This window comes from Cydia strobilella, chromosome 3 (assembly GCF_947568885.1).
Source record: "Cydia strobilella chromosome 3, ilCydStro3.1, whole genome shotgun sequence".
NCBI classification, from domain to species: domain Eukaryota; kingdom Metazoa; phylum Arthropoda; class Insecta; order Lepidoptera; family Tortricidae; genus Cydia; species Cydia strobilella.
In genome coordinates this window covers 22,581,582-22,603,336 of record NC_086043.1, presented here as the reverse complement: position 1 = coordinate 22,603,336, position 21,755 = coordinate 22,581,582, and the positions used below count along the sequence as shown (strand labels likewise).

The 21,755-nt window shown below is 37.8% G+C and overlaps 1 protein-coding gene and 1 non-coding gene across 8 annotated transcripts in view; both read left to right on the top strand.

Annotated features, from left to right (window-relative positions):
• The window catches only part of LOC134756132 (obscurin), a 159,874-nt gene that overhangs the window by 66,949 nt on the left and 71,170 nt on the right, over positions 1–21,755 (top strand). For all 7 annotated transcript variants that reach the window (XM_063692954.1, XM_063692953.1, XM_063692952.1 and 4 more), the window contains 3 exons: positions 12,612–12,743; positions 19,766–19,936; positions 20,929–21,094. In XM_063692954.1, coding sequence (XP_063549024.1) covers positions 12,612–12,743; positions 19,766–19,936; positions 20,929–21,094 — 469 coding nt within the window. The remainder of the gene's footprint in view (positions 1–12,611; positions 12,744–19,765; positions 19,937–20,928; positions 21,095–21,755) is intronic.
• On the top strand, positions 680–752 carry Trnas-gga (transfer RNA serine (anticodon GGA)). Its single transcript has one exon. It is a non-coding gene; the product is annotated as a tRNA-Ser (tRNA).

Below are 21,755 nucleotides of genomic sequence, written 5' to 3'. Positions count from 1 at the left end.
ATTCTGCGAACATATTAATAGTTACTCATTTCACTTCAAATAATAACATCTCATTTGTTTTTATGACAACTATATTACGGTTTTTGAAGCAGTTATTAATTTCTTTAAAGTACCTATTAACATCAATTTCAGTGTGCTATTGTGTCTTAAAAATATCCATAATAAAGTTTTCCTCGTCATTTGTTACAACAAAATTGTATGAAGACCTATATTTTCATAATTAACAAATCATTTAATCACTTATGACTGCTATACTTATTGTAAAAATGTAATTAAGGGACTTTTTAATTTATAAAAATAACTAGCGTAGATATATAAAAACATCATTGGTCAAAAAGCGCTTCTAGAAACTTAGCAGGTCCTAAAAATAACCTAATGCTCAGTCTGAAATAAATTACCTATTTTAACTAACAATCAACTAATTAACGTGGAGCCTTTTACCAGAGTTTACAGATTTAACCAGTTAAGGTCATCTTATTTTAACGTGACTTTGAAAATCGCTCACGCTGAATGAGAAATAAAGTGAAATTCGTGCGTGCGAGGTGCGCAAATCACCAAGACCATCCAACTTTGGGCACAAATCAAATTATTTTATTAAATAATTTTGATTTGTGTATTCAAAGACGCTTAGTCTTAGTAAGATGGCATATAGTTGAGAAATTGGGACCGGTTCCGCTGTGGCGGGGTGGCCTAGGGGTTCAAGGCGTTAGCCCGGATTGCTAAAGACGCCGGTTCGAATCCGGCCTTCACCACTGTAAGGCTTTGTCACTTTTACTTTAATATATGACATCTATTTCAGTTTATCACCAAGTCAATCGCCTAAGTCTTATCAAAACCAGTTCAAATACATAACAAATGTTAAATTAGAATCGATCCTAACCAACATCATAACATAGCCACACGATTAAAATCCACTTTTCAGTAAAGACAAGCCTTGAATGTTTTACGAGCATTTAAAAAAAATGAACCGACCAGTTTACGACGTTGACTTTTTACACTAACCCCGTTAAATCAATTTTGTAATAGCTTACAGGGCTCCGTCACAATAGTCGTAAATTGTGCCCAGTTCATAAATTAGGTACGAGAAGCAGTGTGCGTTCTTCGCCAAGAGGTCTTATGTCGAAAATGATCAAAAGAAACTAAAAAATTGTAGAAGTAGGTACGCCGTTTCGTATTGTCATAATTATAGTGTATTGTCAAATATTTCTACGGCTGATTGTACATGGGCATCTTTATACGAGGGTCACAAACTTTAATAACAAAACTTCCGTGAGACAGACATATTAAATATATTTAATATAATATATTTAATATAATATATTTAATATGTTACAAACTTTAATTTAATTGACGTGTTATTTTAAGTACAGAAACACTCGTCAGTATGCTGATCAAGTGATAATTTTGAGATCTCTATTTCACTTCGACAACATCGTCTTCATAATCATATTATTATTCTTCTGGACTGCTTAAGGGTAGATTCGTATAAAGAGCGCAGAAATAGAAGAAAATGCTGTCGGTTATCGTTCAAATACCGTCCCACTAAGACGATTGGTGAGGTAGTTGCGTAGTATTCTAGTAGAAGGTGGCGAGAGTCCGAACCACGCTTAGTTTTCATGGTGTGCTATAAGTACGTCAAATATGGCGCTTCTCTTGGATGTATGTGCATTATTATTTAACTGCCAAGTCGGTACCTTTGTCTAGACTCAGATCATGCTATCTTTATAGCATGATCTGAGTCTAGGATTAAAATTAAAACGTAGTTAAATTATTTATTTAATTTTTGAATTACAAATAAGTAGCACCCAGCCAAACGTTTAAGGCACTATCATCAACGTTGTAACATCTGACCAATCGTCTAAGTTAAGTGGCGACCTAATAAATACATAAACTTTAAATAAATACATAACTTTCAGGTCTTCCTTCCTACATTAATATCAACGACAAAGCTAATGACAACATATAATGAACTAACCCGATTGCGCAGATCGAAGCTGAAAGAAATGTAATGTTTTCAGTAATAAAACCATAATTTCAATATGGCTCACTTAACCTAAAAAATGCGCTTTAAATTGGCGCCAAACGACTGACGGTCCGGATCGGGCGTGCGATATTTATGCGTTTGTTTTGATGCCTTGATCAGTGAAGGCTGGTCATGGAATTAACCAGTATTGCGTATGATTGGACAGCGCAATGATAATAATAATAATAAAACGTTTATTTATTTAAATTACAAGGTCCATTTTGTTAGTATTCTACAAACTAAAAACCTAAAAACTATGTTTAGTATTCTTAACCCAGTAATGACAACGTATTTTTAATTAAGTGTTGCATTATTGAGCACTCATACCTTACAGCTTTGTCTTCAGGAGGCTGTCTCAGGAGGTTGTTAATGTCTTGGAAGAGATCATCAACGCATCGCTTTCTAGCAAGGTTCAGTCTAGGGATTTATATTCCTACTACTGCTTCAAACAATTCACGACTGCTCCAAGCAGTAATTAAGGCACAGTTTAGTAAGCGAGAAAAAGAACGTTTCATGTTTAAGGGAGGGAGGTAGCAGTGTTAGTTTCTTCCTCCTTCCTAATTCCGACATATATACGGATTTATATTGACCGGGATATGGACCGTGATTACCTTTTGTATTATTTTTTGTGTTTGTTGTATTGTTTGTTACAAAAGTTAATCACGGTCCATATCCCGGTAAATATAAGTCGTGAAACTAACCGTGAATCATTCAAACCTGTTATATACGGATGTATGTTCTTCTCCTGTCTTAACTTACCGGCTTTTTCACGCCTAATTCTATGTTTTCCGTTTCTTTTTGTCCTTTTGGTTTTTGCACAATTGTGCAAAAAATAATAGTTTATACTATTTAAATTTAATTCATACAATGTCCATTTTGCCACTGTGTATTTTCACCAACTTAGTTTAGTTTTCAGTATTTTCGGTAGTATCTTTAGAAAGAGTACATTCCAGCAGTCAAGTCGAACTTGCTAATTCCATTAATCCAGTCTTTAGTCCAGGACAGGCCAATCTAGAGCATTTCTTAATGGGTAGTAAATGAGAAGATTTACGGCCGCTACAAAGGATCGCAAATGAGACTGGGAGCCGTTAATCTGGATTACTGTCTTCACTCGAGTCAGTAAAAAAAAAACTATGTAAACGGATTATATCGCGGATAATGAATTTAAAATGGGGTCTCTTTGTTTGACATAATTATTGAAAGTCATAATGTAATGATTGTCATATTTTAACATACGTTAACTTTTCAGGATTTTCCTCAGGTTATCCTATAGATGGGTTAGGTTAGGTTAGTTTTATGGCAATCCTGAAAAGTTACGCGTTTCTAAGAAAAACCGAATTATGACTAACGAAAATGTAGACAAATAATACATTATGACTTAAAACTATATTGGAAATAATAGAGACCCATTTAAAATACATCCCGACGTTTCGAACCCTTTGCAACGTTCGTCAACGGCAGATTTCCCGTCCTCCATTTTACATTTGAAAATTGGCCAAGATAGACCATATGGGTGCTGTCACGGGGACATTATGAATCCGCGATTACCCATTAGCTCGTCATTTAGTCAAAACCCTACAACAATTTTAAATAGTAGTATATAATATAGCACAAAAATCTGTCAGTACCAATTCTTGAATATCACTTTCTACATCAGAAAATTGGCCAAGATGGTCCATATGGGTGCTGTCACACTTCCAATTCAGTTCTTATTCGCAATTAGCGATGTAGTACACGAATTAGTATGGTTAACACCTATTAGCTCGTGTCGGCCTAAATTGTGATTCTTCCGGATTGCGAATTAGTGTAATTGCGGACCCATTTGGCATGGAGTGCTTTCGCGTTTAGTGAGGATTTTATATTTGCATATTATCATCATCATCATCATCATCATCATCATCATTTTTTATTCAAGAACAATATTACATTGTGTTTGAAATCTTAAAACTAGGCACATGCACACAAAAAATATTGCAAAAACAAACATCATAGCCAGCAATAAAAAATATTAATAATACTTAATAAAAATAAAAAAGTAGAAATTTCCAAAATTATATAAACATGAGTTATTCAATTATAAATAATGAAGAAAAATGTCAACAATTAAAAAGTAAAAATAATTAAATTAAATCAGTTACATGTCAGAATAAGAAAAAAATTAACAAAATGTCAACGTTAAAAGTAATAATTAAATTAAATATTAAAGTAAAAATTAAATAAAAAGATATTATTGAGAAAAAAAAATTATATATATATACATACAAATTAACTTATTTAAGTAGGTATGTAAACATTTAAATATTATTAATTCCCTATGTCACATTATTAAGCCGCTAGTGGCTTAATAAAACATTAGGTGGTCAACGAAGGATCCACAATTCTAAAGGGGTCCACTGACTATCAGTCCGCCGGACGATATCGGCCTGTCAGTTGTTCTGAACTGTCAAATTTTTGTTCTAGCTGACAGGCCGATATCGTCCGGCGGACTGATAGTCAGTGGACCCCTTAAGATTCATACATCACAGCTTCTGCCCGCGATTTCGTCTGCGTGGATGATTATGAAATACCATATGTCCTTCCTCGGGCCTTGAACAGTCAAAGTCAAAAATATTGTTTATTCAAATAGGCCTAGCAGCGAGCACTTTTAAATTGTCATATTTTACAAATATCATCTCTATAACGAATTATCTCCATACCAAATTTCAACTAAATCGATTCAGTGGTATTAGCCATCGGTAGATTAATATATGTTATTCACGTAAAGAGGTAGGTATGTAAGTACCCGACAGACGGATAAAGTTACTTTCCCATATATTAGAGTTCCGTACCCAAAGGGTAAAAACGGGACCCTATTACTAAGACCGCTGTCTGTCTGTCTGCCTGTCCGTCTGTCACCAGGCTGTATCTCATGAACCGTGATAGCTAGGCAGTTAAAAATGTTCACAGATGATGTATTTCTTTTGCCGCTATACCAACAAATACTAAAAACAGAATAAAATAAATATTTAAGTGGGGCTCCCATACAACAAACGTGATTTTTTGCCGTTTTTTGCGTAATGGTACGAAACCCTTCGTGCGTAAGTCCGACTCGCACTTGGCCGGTTTTATTATATTAGTTAAGATTGATAGGGATATTAAGTAGTAGGTATACGTTAAACCTAGACTTATATTGACCGGGATATAGACCGTGATTACCTTTTGTATTATTTGTGAGCTCCCGATATTTCGACGCAGTTACATGCATCATGTTCACGGGTGACTGAAGATAGCGGGTGGGTGTCAAAGTTGTGTAGACAGCGCTCTGTCTACCCTCATTCTTGCGCGTCGGCTGCGTTCACTTTCAACGTTACCAACGGTCGCATTCACACTTGTTGGTCCGGTCGCGTTCACACTCGTTGGTCTGTCCAAACACACTACACTAGGACTACCTACTACTAGGACACCTTAATAGCATGCACCGATCTATGTCGTTTACATTGGAAATGGAACAAGAAAGGAGTATTGCGTTTCTGGATGTGAGACTGAATGTTACAGGTTGTGGCATGCTGGGACACTCAGTCTATAGGAAACCGACTCACACGGACCGCTATTTAAACGCGAGCTCGCACCATCATCCCAGACAGTTAAACTCGGTTGTGGCATCACTGACTAATCGAGCACACGCTCTGTGTGACTCGCTACATCTAAACCAGGAGCTGAACCATGTTCAGAGTGTCCTGAGGATGAATGGCTACAGAGTTAACATGGACAAGCGGGACACAAAAACCAAGCGCCTTACTCATCGCGTTGAGAGACAGCCAGCGTTTATGCCGTACGTCAAGGGTGTGACAGACAAGATATCAAAAATACTAAATAACTACTCTGTAAAAACTATCTTCACCCCGCACAGGAAAATTGCACAATTTCTGCGGTCGCCCAAAGACAATTTTCCCCTGGAAAAACCTGGTGTATACAAAGTTGAGTGCAGCTGCGGTAGTTCGTACATTGGGCAGACCAAACGCACTATTGCCTGCAGAATTAAAGAACACATTGCTGCGGTCAAGAACAATGACGTTCGCAAGTCAGCTATTGCTCAGCATCTCCTTGAGTCGGGTACAAATCACTGGATCGAGTTGCATAGTCCCAAGGTCATTTCGACAGAACGCCACTATATACCAAGATTGGTAAGAGAAGCCGTTGAAATTCACAAATACAAAAATTTTAATCGTGAAGATGGGTTTAAACTGTCAAATGTGTGGAATCCTGTGATTTGTTTGTGTAAAAAACCAGTGATATCCGAATCAAACACGCGTAGTGACACCGTGAGTGTAGTGTGTTTGGACAGACCAACGAGTGTGAACGCGACCGGACCAACAAGTGTGAATGCGACCGTTGGTAACGTTGAAAGTGAACGCAGCCGACGCGCAAGAATGAGGGTAGACAGAGCGCTGTCTACACAACTTTGACACCCACCCGCTATCTTCAGTCACCCGTGAACATGATGCATGTAACTGCGTCGAAATATCGGGAGCTCACAAATAATACAAAAGGTAATCACGGTCTATATCCCGGTCAATATAAGTCTAGTGAAACTAACCGTGAATCATTCAAAACTCTAATACGTTAAACCTATAGCAAATTAATAATAATAAGTAAATGTTTTATACATGTATACTGGAGTCAGTCATTAAGTTTTAAAATTAACCACGTCGCTCTCTCAATAGTAATTTCCATTTACCCAACTCAAAATAAATCCCCCACATGCAAACAAAGCTTGTAATTAGTTCAAATAGCTGGGAATCTTACCTTGTTTGCTCGGCTCATTGTACTTACTACTTACTTCGCTGGCTCAGCGAGCCGAAGTGGATCTTGGCCTCCGATACTAGGTTTCGCCATTCGTTCCTATCCTGTGCGATCCGACGCCATTCAGCCGCATTACATATTCGCCATTCGGCTCATTGTCGTTTTACATATTTTGTCAAAACACGATAACATATTAAATTTAGGTATACGTCCTAACCTCGTAAGGCGTGACCTATTTTTGGTCCAACCAGTGTACAGAGGGCCGTTATTATATTTTTAAAATTATGACCCCGATATAAGGTTTAGTACTTATTCTTTTAAATAACCAGTGTCGTGGGCTGTTTTTTAGGGTTCCGTACCCAAAGGGTAAAAACGGGACCCTATTACTAAGACTCCGCTGTCCGTCTGTCCGTCCGTCTGTCCGTCTGTCACCAGGCTGTATCTCATGAACCGTGATAGCTAGACAGTTGAAATTTTCACAGATGATGGATTCCTGTTGCCGCTATAACAACAAATACTAAAAAGTACGGAACCCTCGGTGCGCGAGTCCGACTCGCACTTGGCCGGTTTTTTAATAAACATCTGCTTCATGATATCTTTATTCAGTAATTCATTTTTATAGCAACTTTAATTATATTAGTGCTGACAAATTTTAGTTATACAAAATGTAAGCTTACAAAAGTTCACATTATTGCCAAATCGAGCGCGATCATTGCTTTTAAGTAATTACCAAAACACGCACAATCAGCCTCAACTACTCACAAAAACCTTTTATACTCTTAACGAAATGATGGAATTGCCACTATGTAATAATATAATTTTTTTATTCAGAAAAACTGACATTACTATGCTGTGGTGTATATTTCGTACTTATATACCTACTCTACATACATATAATCATATAATCACGCCTATTTCCCGGAGGGGTAGGCAGAGACCACGGATTTCCACTTGCTGCGATCCTGACATACCTCTTTCGCTTCCTTCACTTTCATAACATTCCTCATACACGCTCGCCGGTTTAGGGTGCTCTTGACCTGGCCTTTCTTCAGGATTTCCCCGATCTGATCAGAGAAAGTCCGCCGAGGTCTGCCCCTTCCAACTCCCGTTTCTACCTCTCCCTTATACACTCTCTTTGTTAGCCTTCTTTCACTCATTCTTTCCACGTGTCCAAACCATCTCAACATACCTTTCTCAATTTTTGTCACTACATCTTCGTTCAGTCCACACTTTTCCCTTATCACACTGTTCCTAATTCTATCTTGTAATCTCACACCACACACACTTCTCAACGCTCTCATTTCCACTGCATTCACTTGGCTCTGATGCCTCTTCTGCCATACCCAACTTTCGCTACCATACATAAGTGTAGGCACCAGCACCCCTCTATGCACAGCCAACCGTGCCTTTTGCGACACCTTCTGGCTGCTCATAAAAGCATTAAGTGCCCCATTCACGCGATTTCCAGCACTCACTCTCCTTTCAATATCTTTATCATGCTTACCGTCCCTAGTGAATAAGGTTCCCAGATACACAAACTCTTTCCCTTGTTCTACTCTTTCTTGACCAATCAAAATTTCACAGTTTGTCATATATTCTTCCTTTTCAAATACCATTACTTTCGTCTTACTTACATTAATTTTCATTCCTTTCCTTTCAAAAGATCCAAGCATTCTAGTTACCATCTCCTGCAACTCTTCACCCGATGACGCTAGCAATACTCTGTAATGTGGAATGTGTATGTTTATTGTACAAAATTGTATTTGACGTGTATCAGTATGCTACCAATAAAGATTATCTTATCTTATCTTATCTTATCTTATCTTATCTTATCTTATCAAATAGCTCAAATACGGCCGGTCGATGTAAAAATCCAAATCCATTGCGGAGGCCTTCGTCAGTATTTCGGCTGGCGTGTTGAGTAAAATCTAGCTAATAAAAGAGATGATACTATAACTATTTTAAGACCCAATACATCTAATGCAATACACTATTGCAAAAGAAAATCTCAGCAAAAAGCTAATGTACCTACAGTCTCCATCAGATAAAATCGGAGCGGCCGAGGTGCTCAAAAATATCTGAACACGACTCGAACGCCTTGATAATAGAGACGTGTTCAGATATTTGTGAGCACCTTGGCCGCTCCGATATATATGTTGGCGACTGTAGGTACCTATTGAACTCGACGTCGTTGCCTTTTATCTAGGGTTGTCACTCAAAAATAAAATATTTAAACTCGATATAGAAACGAAACATGAAATGCATAAAAGCTATTTATAATTTTCCTCGTAATAATTGTTTTATGAGAGAAATTAAAGTTCCTTGCTATGTCATTCCTGCTAATAGTTGTATGAAGGTACACTACACTGTACCTATAAGAGCAGAAGGCAGTTGTTTTTAACACGCTTTTTAGGTCGACCTGTATGTAACTAACTATGTAATGGAATCTAAGGTAACTAATTTAACTATCTTCCCGGTTTCCGATCAAGCTGAAAATTTGCATACGCGTGTAAGTCGCGTGACAATGCAATATTATGATTCCATCGAGCTGATCTGATGATGAAGACAGGAGATGGTCATAGGAACTCTGTGATAAAACAACGCAACCTAATTGTTTGGGGTTTTTAGAATTGTCTCGATGAGTATTAGTTGCCTGTGGAAAAAAAGTACAGTCAGCGATAAAAGCTTGTACCGAAAATGAAATTTTTGCCAAAAACTTTTTTCTTACCTATTTTACTTTTTTAATTGTGCAGGCAAGCATTAGCTTTAAGGAAGTCAGCAGAAGTCATTTAAACTCGTTCTAAAATAGATAATATCTTACAAGTTGACATTTACGTGTACGAGAATGTTCAAGCATGAATCATGTCACGCTGAAAGAGCAAATATTTGTGCGATGGCCACTGACTTCCTGAGTCGTTTAGATGTTTATTTATAAATAAGAATAGAATACGTTTTTTATTGACAAATATTTATGATTATTTAAATACCGCTAGATCTGCCTGTATTTCAAATAAAACCTATTGACAGCGTGGGTCCTAAAACCAGTCAAATTTTCATCACCATAACATATCAGGAGCTCCCAAGTTAGAATTTTGATGACGTCATTCCGCTGAAGTGGATGGCCGGCGCCGCTGTCTCCCGGCAGTTTTGGAGACCCATTGCCTTGCCCAGCAACATACTAAAATTTGGTAGCGGTTTCCGGATCTGAACTATATTCCCATAAGGCAGTGCACTACTGCACCAACTACATCTTTCGGTTTAGCCCATGGTTGACTGGTAGAGAATGCCTTCTGGCATTAAGTCCGCCATTTGTACTCTTCATGTATTGTGCAAAGAAGTTTAAATAAATAAAATAAAAAAATCCGGTAAGGTCATTTATTATAGATCAGCGCTGGAAGCCACCAGCAATATGCTGAGATGAGGCCATTTCGTGGCACTTTAATCTTATTCTATGTTCTATTGTTATATTATGTAATGTTTGTTTGTGCTTACGAATAAAATTGTATTCTATTCTATTCTTATTCTATTCTATTATTTGTGTGTTCATTACGAATATTTGTTCCAGAGTTATGCATGTTATCAATGTATCCATGAGAACCATGAGGCTAATGAGACCTTGACTATTGAATTACATTATCTAACTCCTGATCACCGATTAAAAATATTAAATATATTAATAACGGGTCAGTCACGTGTTTTAAGTCGAAAACGCTCGACATGTTTCACTCCGTACCGAGGAGCGTCATCAGGAGCTTGCGTCGACGGTGACGGACCGGCGCAGACACATGTCGAGCGTTTTCGACTTAAAACACGTGAGTAACCCGTTATTAATATATTTAATATGTCTGTGTCTCACGGAAGTTTTGTTATTAAAACCGATTAAAAATCATCGTGCACAGATAAATATATACAAACTGCATCAATAATTAGGACTGCAAGCAAAACCCTAGGCAGTTTTTATGCCAAAAACTAGTACTTGCCACGGCAAATCTAATTATAAATTACGTAGTTTAACTTGCCCTACATTTTCATCATTAATTAAAGTGACAACCCTAATTACGGAGTGACGTCACAAGTTTGACGGGCGCTAAAAGCTTCCTCGTGTCGAAGTGTCGGAAGCGTTGGTTCGACTTCGTTTTTGATGATCGGTTATCACAGACAACGCTACCTAGATGGAGTGTATAACTCACGATTAGCGCGCTTGCTTATGTTGCTCTTAATCTACTTTTATATAAAATAATATTTTTGGTTTACCGCTGGTGTGGGTTTAATGTGTAAGCTCCTCCTCCTCCTTCTCAGAGGAAAGAGCCTGGAGGTGAGTGCCACATACCCCTTCCAGAATGGGTCAACTTAGGCCCGGGGTCTCCCTCAAATTAGAGCACGTAAAGTGGATTTAAAATTGAAATAAACTAAATAAAAGCGTATAATGAGGCATGAAAACGCTACTGTTTATAGGTACTTGTCTCCACCGTTTACAGTACATACGCGTGTAAAAAAAAACTGGCCAGGTGCGAGTCGGACTCGTGCACCGAGGGTTCCGTACTTTTTTAGTATTTGTTGTTATAGCGGCAACAGAAATACATATTCTGTGAAAATTTCAACTGTCTAGCTATCACGGTTCATGAGATACAGCCTGGTGACAGACAGACAGACGGACAGACGGACAGACGGACAGACGGACAACGGTGTCTTAGTAATAGGGTCCCGTTTTTACCCATTGGGTACGGAACCCTAAAAACAAAACTCGGGTAGAGAGGTTTAAAAAGTGTAGTATCTATATTCAATTGAACGAAAACTGCGATCTCGATTTTTGAATTGGTTTTAATTGTAATGAGAGTTGTAATTTACTGATTTTCATTGGAAGATGCAATTGTAAATTGCGGTTTGCTGCTTAAAACTATGAAAACGATAAAAGACCAAAAGTGCTTATAAATGTGTAGGTATTATGTTATGCATCTAATACGGAATCTATTAAATGGTGATCTCTACTGTTGACGCATGTGTCGTTGTCTGAATGGCAGTTCCCGATTTGTTGGCGTGAAATGAAAGAAAGTGTTAATAAATATAAATGTGTGAGAAAAGTAGAGATCGAGATTTTACATGGAAACTTTATTATTTCATGAAAGAACGTTTTTCAAAATCTAAGCAAGTTCTTCCTATTTATTTTTCCTGTCTTTAAATTTTATTAGTTTTTGTTAAATTTTGTTTAGTTGGAGGCCTAGTCAAGGACCGTATTTAAGTCATTTTTTGCATTTTTTCGAGAAGCAACGTATTTCTGCTCTATACAGCTCAACCGAGGTTTGAATTCAAGATTTTTGATCACCACACACATTAATGGTTAAAACCTTATATTTAAGTAAGTAATGGGACTGGGCTGGTCACGTCTGTCGAATGCCGAATGAGTTGTGGGGCAAAATCGCCACAGATTGGGAGCCCGAAAACTCAAATCGGGGACATGGCAGACCCCGCCAGCGATAGCGGGATGAACTAGACTCCTTTTTGAAGGAGTGGCCAGACACAGCACTGGACAGAGATCTGTAGAGGAATTGGGGGAGGCCTTTGCCCAGCAGTGGGACACGTAAGGCTCCAAATAATTAATAAGTAAATATTCTTTATTGCACCAAAATTATACATTTTACATACATGTAAAACTACAAAGAAATTTTTAAAGAAAAATAAAACCAGGTAACACGGTCTTATCACTAAAAAGCGATCTTTTCCAAACAACCTTTGGGTAGCAGGAAATGTAAAACTCATACAAAAGTCAACAGGTAATAAGATATTTAAGATAGTTTTCTTATTCCAGATGGATGGTCCGAGTGCTAGAAGACGTGGATGCTGGCGAGATCCGATCTCGACAGGGCCTAGTACCGGCCAGTGTACTCCGAGATACGAGATTAGCGGAACGAGATACCACAGCATCGGCTGCAAGACGACAGTACGTATTCTTACTTAATTAGATTAGATTAGATTAGATTAGATTAGATTAGATTAATTTATTTCTTATTGGGAATTACATGATATTTAACAATGTCACAATGTATATAAAAAACATGAACTCACAAAAAGATCGTCAAATTGTAAAAAATAATAATTCAGTTAAATAATTAAAAAAAAAAAACAAACAAATCATAACAAAATAAAAAAATTAAAAGTCAAATACAGTGAGATAAAATGTCAGAAAGTAATGATAGTTATACTAAACACAATGTCAAAAATTATCTCTTCAGAGTATAAATAAGCGGTCAAAATATATATATTGCTAGGGCACCCTAGTTAATATAATGTCAGAATTAATAATAGTGTTGCAAAGTCAAATTAAAATAAAATTCTAATTAACAACTAAAACAATAAGAAATAAAAAACAACAATAGAACATAAAAATAACAATGTCAGATTAAATTATTATAGAAAAAATATTATACACTTTAATCGAGTTTCATGTTTGTGTATTCTTTAACAGAATACAGCGATTTTGTAACATTTTTTTGAGTCGGCGTTCAAAAATCAGAGGTTTCGTTTCTGAGACTAGCGGGTAGGCGTTCATAGAAAGCAGGGCCGATTACGCGCGTTGATTTGTCGAGCAGCGCCAGTCTACGCCGCACAGGCAGCAGGCGCCCGGTCTGGCGAGTTATTCTGCACGAGTTATTTGACCGTTACTGCTGCTGCTGCGTTCCTAAGTTGGCCGCAGCAAAGGGAATTTGGTAAGGTCGGGCGGCCTAAGCGGCGCAGTTACTCTATGCGTGTGTGGCACGGCTCCCCAAACGATGAGACATATGCTGTCCTGCCCAGCGAACCCGCACACATGTTCCGACCAAGATCTACGGGATGCAACAGACAGGGCGTTAATCGTCGCTACCTTCTGGTCCCGCTTAATATGAAATACGAAACGATCGACACGAGAAGAAGAAGAAGACTGCTGTGCAGGGAATGCAAACCGGTTTTTATTTATATGAAATTTCAGTTATTTACCAGTTTTTCCGTACAATTAAAAACCGGTTTGCATTCCCTACTGCTGTAGCGCCGTAAGGATGTGCAAGACGTGGGTTGCGTCATTACCAAACTGAAATGGAGTTGGGCGGGACATGTTGCTAGGCAGTGATGGCAGGTGGACTAAAATGTTAACGGAATGGTGGCCGCTTTCGGATGAAATAAGCCCCAGGCGTCCGTTGACTCGTTGGGTGGACGACATCCGGAAGATTGCGGGTCAGTTCGAACGAGATACCACAGGATCGGCTGCAAGACGACAGTACGTATTCTTACTTACTTACTTACTGCTGTCGTGCTGTGGCGCCATAAGGAATGTCGAGATCCGTCGCCGCACCAAGGTGCAATACGTGGATTGCGTCATTACCAAACTAAAATGGAGTTGCGCAGGACATGTTGCTAGGCAGTGACGGCAGATGGACTAAAATGTTACATAGTGGCCGCTTTCGGATGAAAGAAGCCCCTGGCGTCCGTTACTCGTTGGGTGGACGACATCCGGAAAATTGCAGGTCACTTCTGGATGAGATTAGCTCAGGACCGGGACAAGTGGCGTACTAGAAGAGAGGCCTATGCTCAGCAGTGGGCGATAAAGGGCTGATATGATGATGAAGTGGTGCGACTACCCGAAGTGGATCTTGGCCTCCGACATCAAAGACCGCCTTACTTCTCTATCTAAGCCGTTTCTGTCCAGTCGACGGTACCGAGTTTGCTAACGTTTTTTTGTCTCTCCAGCTGTACCTAGGACAGTGTACGTAGTATCCATTAATCTCTTTGGCTAAGTGTATCATCGTCATCATTTTAGTTGCCTACTGCTGAGAATAGGTCTCTCTTCGTGTACGCCGCTTGTCCCGGTCCGGGACTAGTCTCACCCAGAAGTGGTCCAGTGGGCAAGTCGTCCACTTAACGAGTTATTGGACCTCATGCGCTTTTTAAGGTTTTCCTTCCAAAAGCGATCACCTTTAACATTTTGGTCCACCTGCCAACCTGCCATCACTCTGCCCAGGAACATGTCCCTTCCAATTCGATTAAGTGTATATATTCGGATTCGCTTTGCATTTGCTATATCCCTTATGATAGTTATTTAAGAATACATACAGAACTTCTCTAATAAGAAATTAAAATAGCGTTAATCTATAAAAATAGTATGAAAATAAAGCAATGACACACAAAACTGCGAAAATAAAATTAACGGCTTGAAAACATCCCAATCTTAATAAATCTCTTTTTGCCAGCTTTATTGCGATTATATTCAATTTCCCTGAAATAATTTCAAATTGGGGTCTTTCATCCGTGCAATTATTTTATAGCCAATTCGTGTCTCCTGTATTAACGCGTACAAATCATAAATTATATCAAGGAATATAAATAATCATTCACATGGAATACTTTGAAATATTAGAATGTTGAAGATATTCCACGAAAACTAAAAACACGTTTTCACGAGTGCCCGCGTCTTTATCCGTAGAATGATGATATCCGTAATATTATATAACGTTCCTTTGTCATTCCCGGAAGGTTAATTCTAATTTAACAACTTGTTATGGTTTTGATATTATTTTAATACTAAATACCTTGAAGATCGCATACGCTGATTGGTACTTGATACATGCGAAATGAAGTGAAATTCTTACGTAAGATGCGCGCCATTCATCGAGATTCGAAACGATCTTGACAATCGTATCAAACCCGGTTTAGTCTGAAAAAGAATAATACAAATAAATTAAAATTAAATAAGCGAATAATCACCTAGCTGGCAAAGGAATAGAAAGTAATAAAATGGAAGCCAAAGTCTAAAATTACATAGACAGGTTATGGGCACGAAATCTAATTATTATGTGCATAACATGAAGTTGGCACTGTTATTACTATGAAAACTACTTATTTATCTAGCATCACTAGACTAGACTCTGTTCATGTAATAAATATCATTATTCTATACGCTTGATGAAGATGCAAATTAATTCGGATTAATCTCCGCCGCCTTATTCCGCCATCGCTCTATGCGACAACTTTCCATCTTCACCACTTACATGGTTGGCAGTGCTCAACTGTGCGTTTCTCTGGAACATTCCTGCCTTGCACAGCTAAATTTTGGAATGAACTGTCGTCCACGGTATTTCCGGAACGATACGACCTTCAAGAATAGTACATTGCTACAGAGGCCGTGAAGTAAGGGGTTGCCGGCCGAATTGTCGGCCTCATAACTATCAGTTCCTATCCTCTCTCATAACTATTATGAGGCCGACAATCCCTTCTCACGCCGAGGTATGTATAGTGCTTTTCTCAAACATGCAATGAAATAATAATACAAATATGATGATGATAATGATTGTTTTATGTCCTAATGTGATAGGTGCGGTATTAAAGAGGAACGAAAATTTTATTATTTTTGCGCTAGACGCAATGTTTAGGAGACACAGCCCTATAAAGATTAGTTTTTCTTTATTTTAATATTAATTAGGGGTTTCTTAAAGGGCAACGAAAATTTGGTTATTTTTGCGCTACGACGCACGGTTTAGGAGGTACAGCCTAGCCCTATAAAGATGAAAAAAATAAATGATTCAGCTGTTTAGCCTGTTTATGAACACAGGCGCATTGTTTACATTAAAATTAGAGAAAAAAAAACTTCCCGGCCTAGGCCTTCAATTTTATATGAAATTCCTTTACAGTCCTCTCGAGTGGCTCCACCCGAAACGTAATACTTTAAAGCCTGTTATAACGCACGTAATGACGACGTTTCAGTGCATGTTTGAGATAAAGAACATTATATACTTACTCTCATCTTCAAAGGCTGGCAAAGCAATTGCAACCCGCTTGCTTCCTATGTGATGTTGGGGTTTAAGACAAACAACTGCTTGCTATTATGTTGGTATCAAATGATACATTGTTTTTTTTTTTTTTAATACAGTGCAAGCTTACAGTATTGCACCAATTCACTTACACATTAAAAGAAAAGATACATAAATATCAGGAAAATTTAAAAAAAAACATGCAAACAGATAAAATGTCAAGAAAGATAAAATTTACAAATTCAGTCAATTAATTACAATATTAAGAGTATAAAATGTCAAGAAAGATAAAATTTACAATTCAATCAATTAATTACAATATCTCTAAGGTCTTTGATAAGGTATAATTAAAACACGATAGATCCTTATCGTCATGTTCCTTCTTGATTCAGACTCAACGCATTCATTTTTGTCAGTGAACAATATTTTCTGCTTCAAACTGCATGTGTCCATTCCAAGAACACACGGAAATATAACACATGTTTATTATAAAGGCTACTGAAAGGCTATAACAAACCGGAGCAGACTTAAAACAGTCAACACACCACAAAGCGTCTGACGCATGTCGATCGTGTGATGTGACAAGTATGACTTTCTTACACACTTGTTTGATGTTGACCTTATATTGATGTAATCCAGAATCGGAGTTTGTTTTTTGATTCTGAATCATTTGGCCGTAATTTGGTTATAATAATATTTTTAAAATAAGAATCCTACTGGTATGTTTTAATAAACCAATCTATCCATGAATGGAAACTTAGTCGCATCTACGAAAATCGTTTATACCACAGACCGTGAAGACTAAAATTCATAAACGATGTAAATATTATTATACAAATAAAGAGATGCTTAACAAAGACTGTTTGTTAAGTTAAAGAAAGATCGGCCTGTCAGTTGTTCGGAACTGTCAATTTTTTGTTCTAACTGACAGGCTGACATCGTCCGGCGGACTGACTATGGGCCCCTTTAGGCTTAGCACTTTTAGTATACTATCCAGAGTATCCAGGTTTAAATGTGGGGCTTGATTTTGCTGTGCATGTTCAGGATATGCAATATGAAATAGCTTCAGCACAAATCATATCGCCGCTATACTTACTCAACCTCGTATCTGCAACACTCATTTGATGACAAAAACACCCGTATTCCGAATGAAAGAAAAGCGACATTTCCATTAATTGATTGTTGCAGATATGAGGTTGAGTAAGTATAGCGACGATATGTAGGTAAGTCTAGTCACAATGTGCAAAATTACATAAAACAATGCTAAATATAACTCTTTATTTAGTCACACAACACGCGGTGTCACGAACAATTTGTCCAAAACCCACTTAACATTAATACTCCGTTAATGTCAGCAGTTATGGCCAACATATTGTGTGGACAGTTTGGCAGTGGTCGGACGGTAATAGGACAGATTGTGATTTATAATACATTGCAAATTGCATTTGATGCGCATGAAATGAAGTAGGTTATTCCAAAAATTGGTCCGCAAACCATACAAATTAAAATTATAGTTTTAGCTAAGATGATGACGTTACTTCTTGTCACAAGCGTAGAGTACAGTATATGCTAGCATTAAGTAGGATGTGTATGCTGTTTTGCCGCCATCATGAAAAAACTATGAGTTTTGTGAAGATCAATGCGCAACATTTGATTACATGAAATAAAACTATGAAAACGGATTATATCGCGTATATTGAATTTATAATACATCCCGACGTTTCGAACCCTTTACAGCGTTCGTGGTCAACGGGTGATACTCAATATACGCGATATAATCCGTTTTCATAGTTTTATTTCATGAGTAACTATCGCGGTAACCGAAGACAATATTATTTGATAACATATTAGAGAATTCAACTGTAAGTAAAAATAAAACCTTGACAAGGCGCGTCCTGGCAATTATAGTAGAGCCATTTTTACTGTGCCGTTCTTGCAGAATATCGAAAGCAATAGATGTATGATTATAGTATTTATAAAATAATTGCTGAATGTGGGGCTTTAAGTGGATATTGAGCTGGCACTGATCATACTTACGTGTCTAATTTAAGAGATGACGGTAATAACCCTAAGACTCATACCTTGTAGAAAATAGACCAGAACAAATCTGAAGTAACAGAGTTATCACGTCAGATATTTCATAACACCGTGAAGTTATTGGCTTCTTATTAGCTACAATACAATAAATATTTCTCCCACTCTCTCCCATTTCGAAATGGAACCACGCGTCAATGAAATGAAACTATAGGTACGTCATCAGTTAGACGTCATCACATTCTACGAAAATATATTAGAAGATATAAATAACCATTTCTATTGTCACTTCTTACCTACATAGAGTTTAAAAAACATATATGTATAATTAAAATATTTGTCAATTTAGGTTCTAGAAATTTGTGGTAAATATTTTGGATGTCTAACAATACAGGTTTTTATAGCTACCTAATTCGCTGCCAGACATTTTTACAGGAAATCCAATACCAAAGGATTGTTAGAATGTATTTTTAAGTTTAATTTGTAATTTTTATCTATGGGTTTTTGCCTGAAATAAACATTTTGATTGATTGATTGATTGTTTGTTTGTTTGATTGATTGATTAATTGATTGATTGATTGATTGATTGATTGATTGATTGATTGATTGATTGATTGATTGATTGATTGATTGATTGATTGATTGGGAAAGCTGCCTATCACAAGTTTTGGTTAAGGTAGATAAGTGCTTCAAATAAAGCGTGGTTATGGTGTTCGCATCATTTTAGATACTTCTTGGCATTATACTATCTGCCATAAGACTCATATCATATGTAAATGTAACTAATATGTCCCGTAACCGCCATGAAGGGATCACTCTTGTACAATCAATAAATCCTGTGACCTTGAATCCAGCCTCAAAGTTTACTGAGAAGGCAGTAGATTTGATTGGTCTAGTCATTACTGAATGTTTTAAAGATAATATACATACGATCTGGTGACAGAAACATGTACATCAATTTAATAAAGTTATTTAATTAAATTATACATACAGATTAACTTGTAATATCTCCGGTGTTGCAGGCGTCCATAGGCTACGGTAACTGCTTACCATCAGGCGGGCCGTATGCTTGATTGCCACCGACGTGGTATAAAAAAAAATACTACGGTTAACTATCAAATCCTAATACAAAATTTTTTTTCTTTCGCAGAGCTGTGGTCCGCGAGCTAATCGAGACAGAAGAGGAATTTGGCCGAGACATTCAGCAAGTGGTCTCCCAATACATGCGTCCTATGGACAAAGCGACCACGCCCAAACCAGTCTTCGACAACAGGGAACTACTGTTCTCGAACTTTAGGCAAATTGCTGAGTTCCATAATACGTGAGTTTTTTCTGACGAACATTAAAATTAAACAGCAACCTCACTTTTAACTGAACGTCGGTGAACCTTATATCTTATCAATAAGATTTTGTAATGTCAGTTAACGACGAAGACGATGTTAATGATGAAAAACATCGTAAGGAAACTGGACTAAATATTAGCAATAATACTTAGTTCCGCCTCTGACGGCCCCCGACCCCAGGGCAGACCAAAAAAGCGATGGCTCGATGTCGTGAAAGCGGATTTGAGCACAAACGGGCTTACGCGAGAGGACGCCCAGGATCGAGCAAAGTGGAGATAGGCAAGTAGGAAAGCGGACGCCGGCAAAGGCCGGGATAACGCTAGGTAGAAGAAGATGAAGACTTAGTTCCGCCTCTGGTTAGAAAAATCAACGTCTGACTTGTCTGAGCCAGTTTTAGGGATTGGTCTTCCAACGTGGGCCCTGACTACTATTAGGATACAACCGGACAAACCACCCATAAAATTGAGGGAGGATTTAAATCTTCTCGAGGCAGAGGTGTAGGGTTAGAGCCGGCGTAGCTTTATTTGACGTTCATAAGCGCATTGTAATAAGCCTACTTGAATAATAAACTAGTATATCTTTATCTGTAATTATATTCTAGGTAGGCATACCACTTATCTCAGGCGGTTCGTAAAGTTGCACGATTTTCTCGAATAAGGTAGCTAAGATTTGGGACTTAAACTAGTTAGTTAGCACTATGTAGTGTATTAACCACAATAAAAATCACATTCAACCAGTCTACATATGGGGCATTTTCTATTAAAAGGGACCTTATTGTCGATGGCGCACAGCTTCGCGCGGCATTGTATTGATATCGGAACATCGTTAATAATGGCGTAAGCGCCATCGACAATAAGGTCCATTTTTATAGAAAATACCACATATACATACAGTTATACGGCCAGTTTATCTCATGACCTGTAATCTTGCTTCGCCCCTTGATAAGCCAAATAAACATTTTCTCCACCAGGATACTCCTAGAAGGCATCAAATACTACGCGAGCGAGCCGCGCATGCTCGGCCGAGCACTCTTGCGCATGGAGCGGGAATTCGACAAGCACGTCGCGTATTGTCGCGACGAGCCGCGAGCGCAGCATCTGCTCGCGAACGATCCTGAGGTGGCCAAATACTTCCAGGTCAGTATACTTAAATTGAAATGTACATAATTAGAGTTGTGCCATTCTTGAGAACTTTCTCCGTATTGTTTGAGAATCATTTTTGCTTAAGAATGTTCCTCATAGGAAACGGAAAACTTTCTCGAGAACGGAAAATTCTATGCTGCTTCGCTTAAATCCACGACAAAATGGTTATGGCTATCTAAACTAATTATGCACCGACATCTCAAGTGATAAAGTGGGAAAGCACCACAATAAACGGCTTTGGTAGAGTACTGCTGTCACCTATGAACAATATCCACCAACTTCTATGTCTTTTTTCCTTAAACATCGGGAAAGTAAGTAAACAAAATGTTCTTGATAAGCATTGCAGCGCCATCTACAATTGTGAAATGAGAACTAGCCGAGAACAAAACGGACACGAATGTTCTTGGTTAGGTTAAAATTAGAAATGCTCCCGTGGCGCCATCTACAAAACAAGCGTTGCATTATTTCAAATACATGAACGTATTTGTCGCGCCATCTGGCGTGATCGAGAGACAACATTTACTGAAAATAACCACTGAATTCGCTGTAACAAATTTCAGCTTATCATAAAAATTAGATTTGTATTGGTAGTTCCGTTGTGTTTTCAGAGATGTCGCAATGGGTTGGACAAATATCCTTAGTCGCATTTACATTT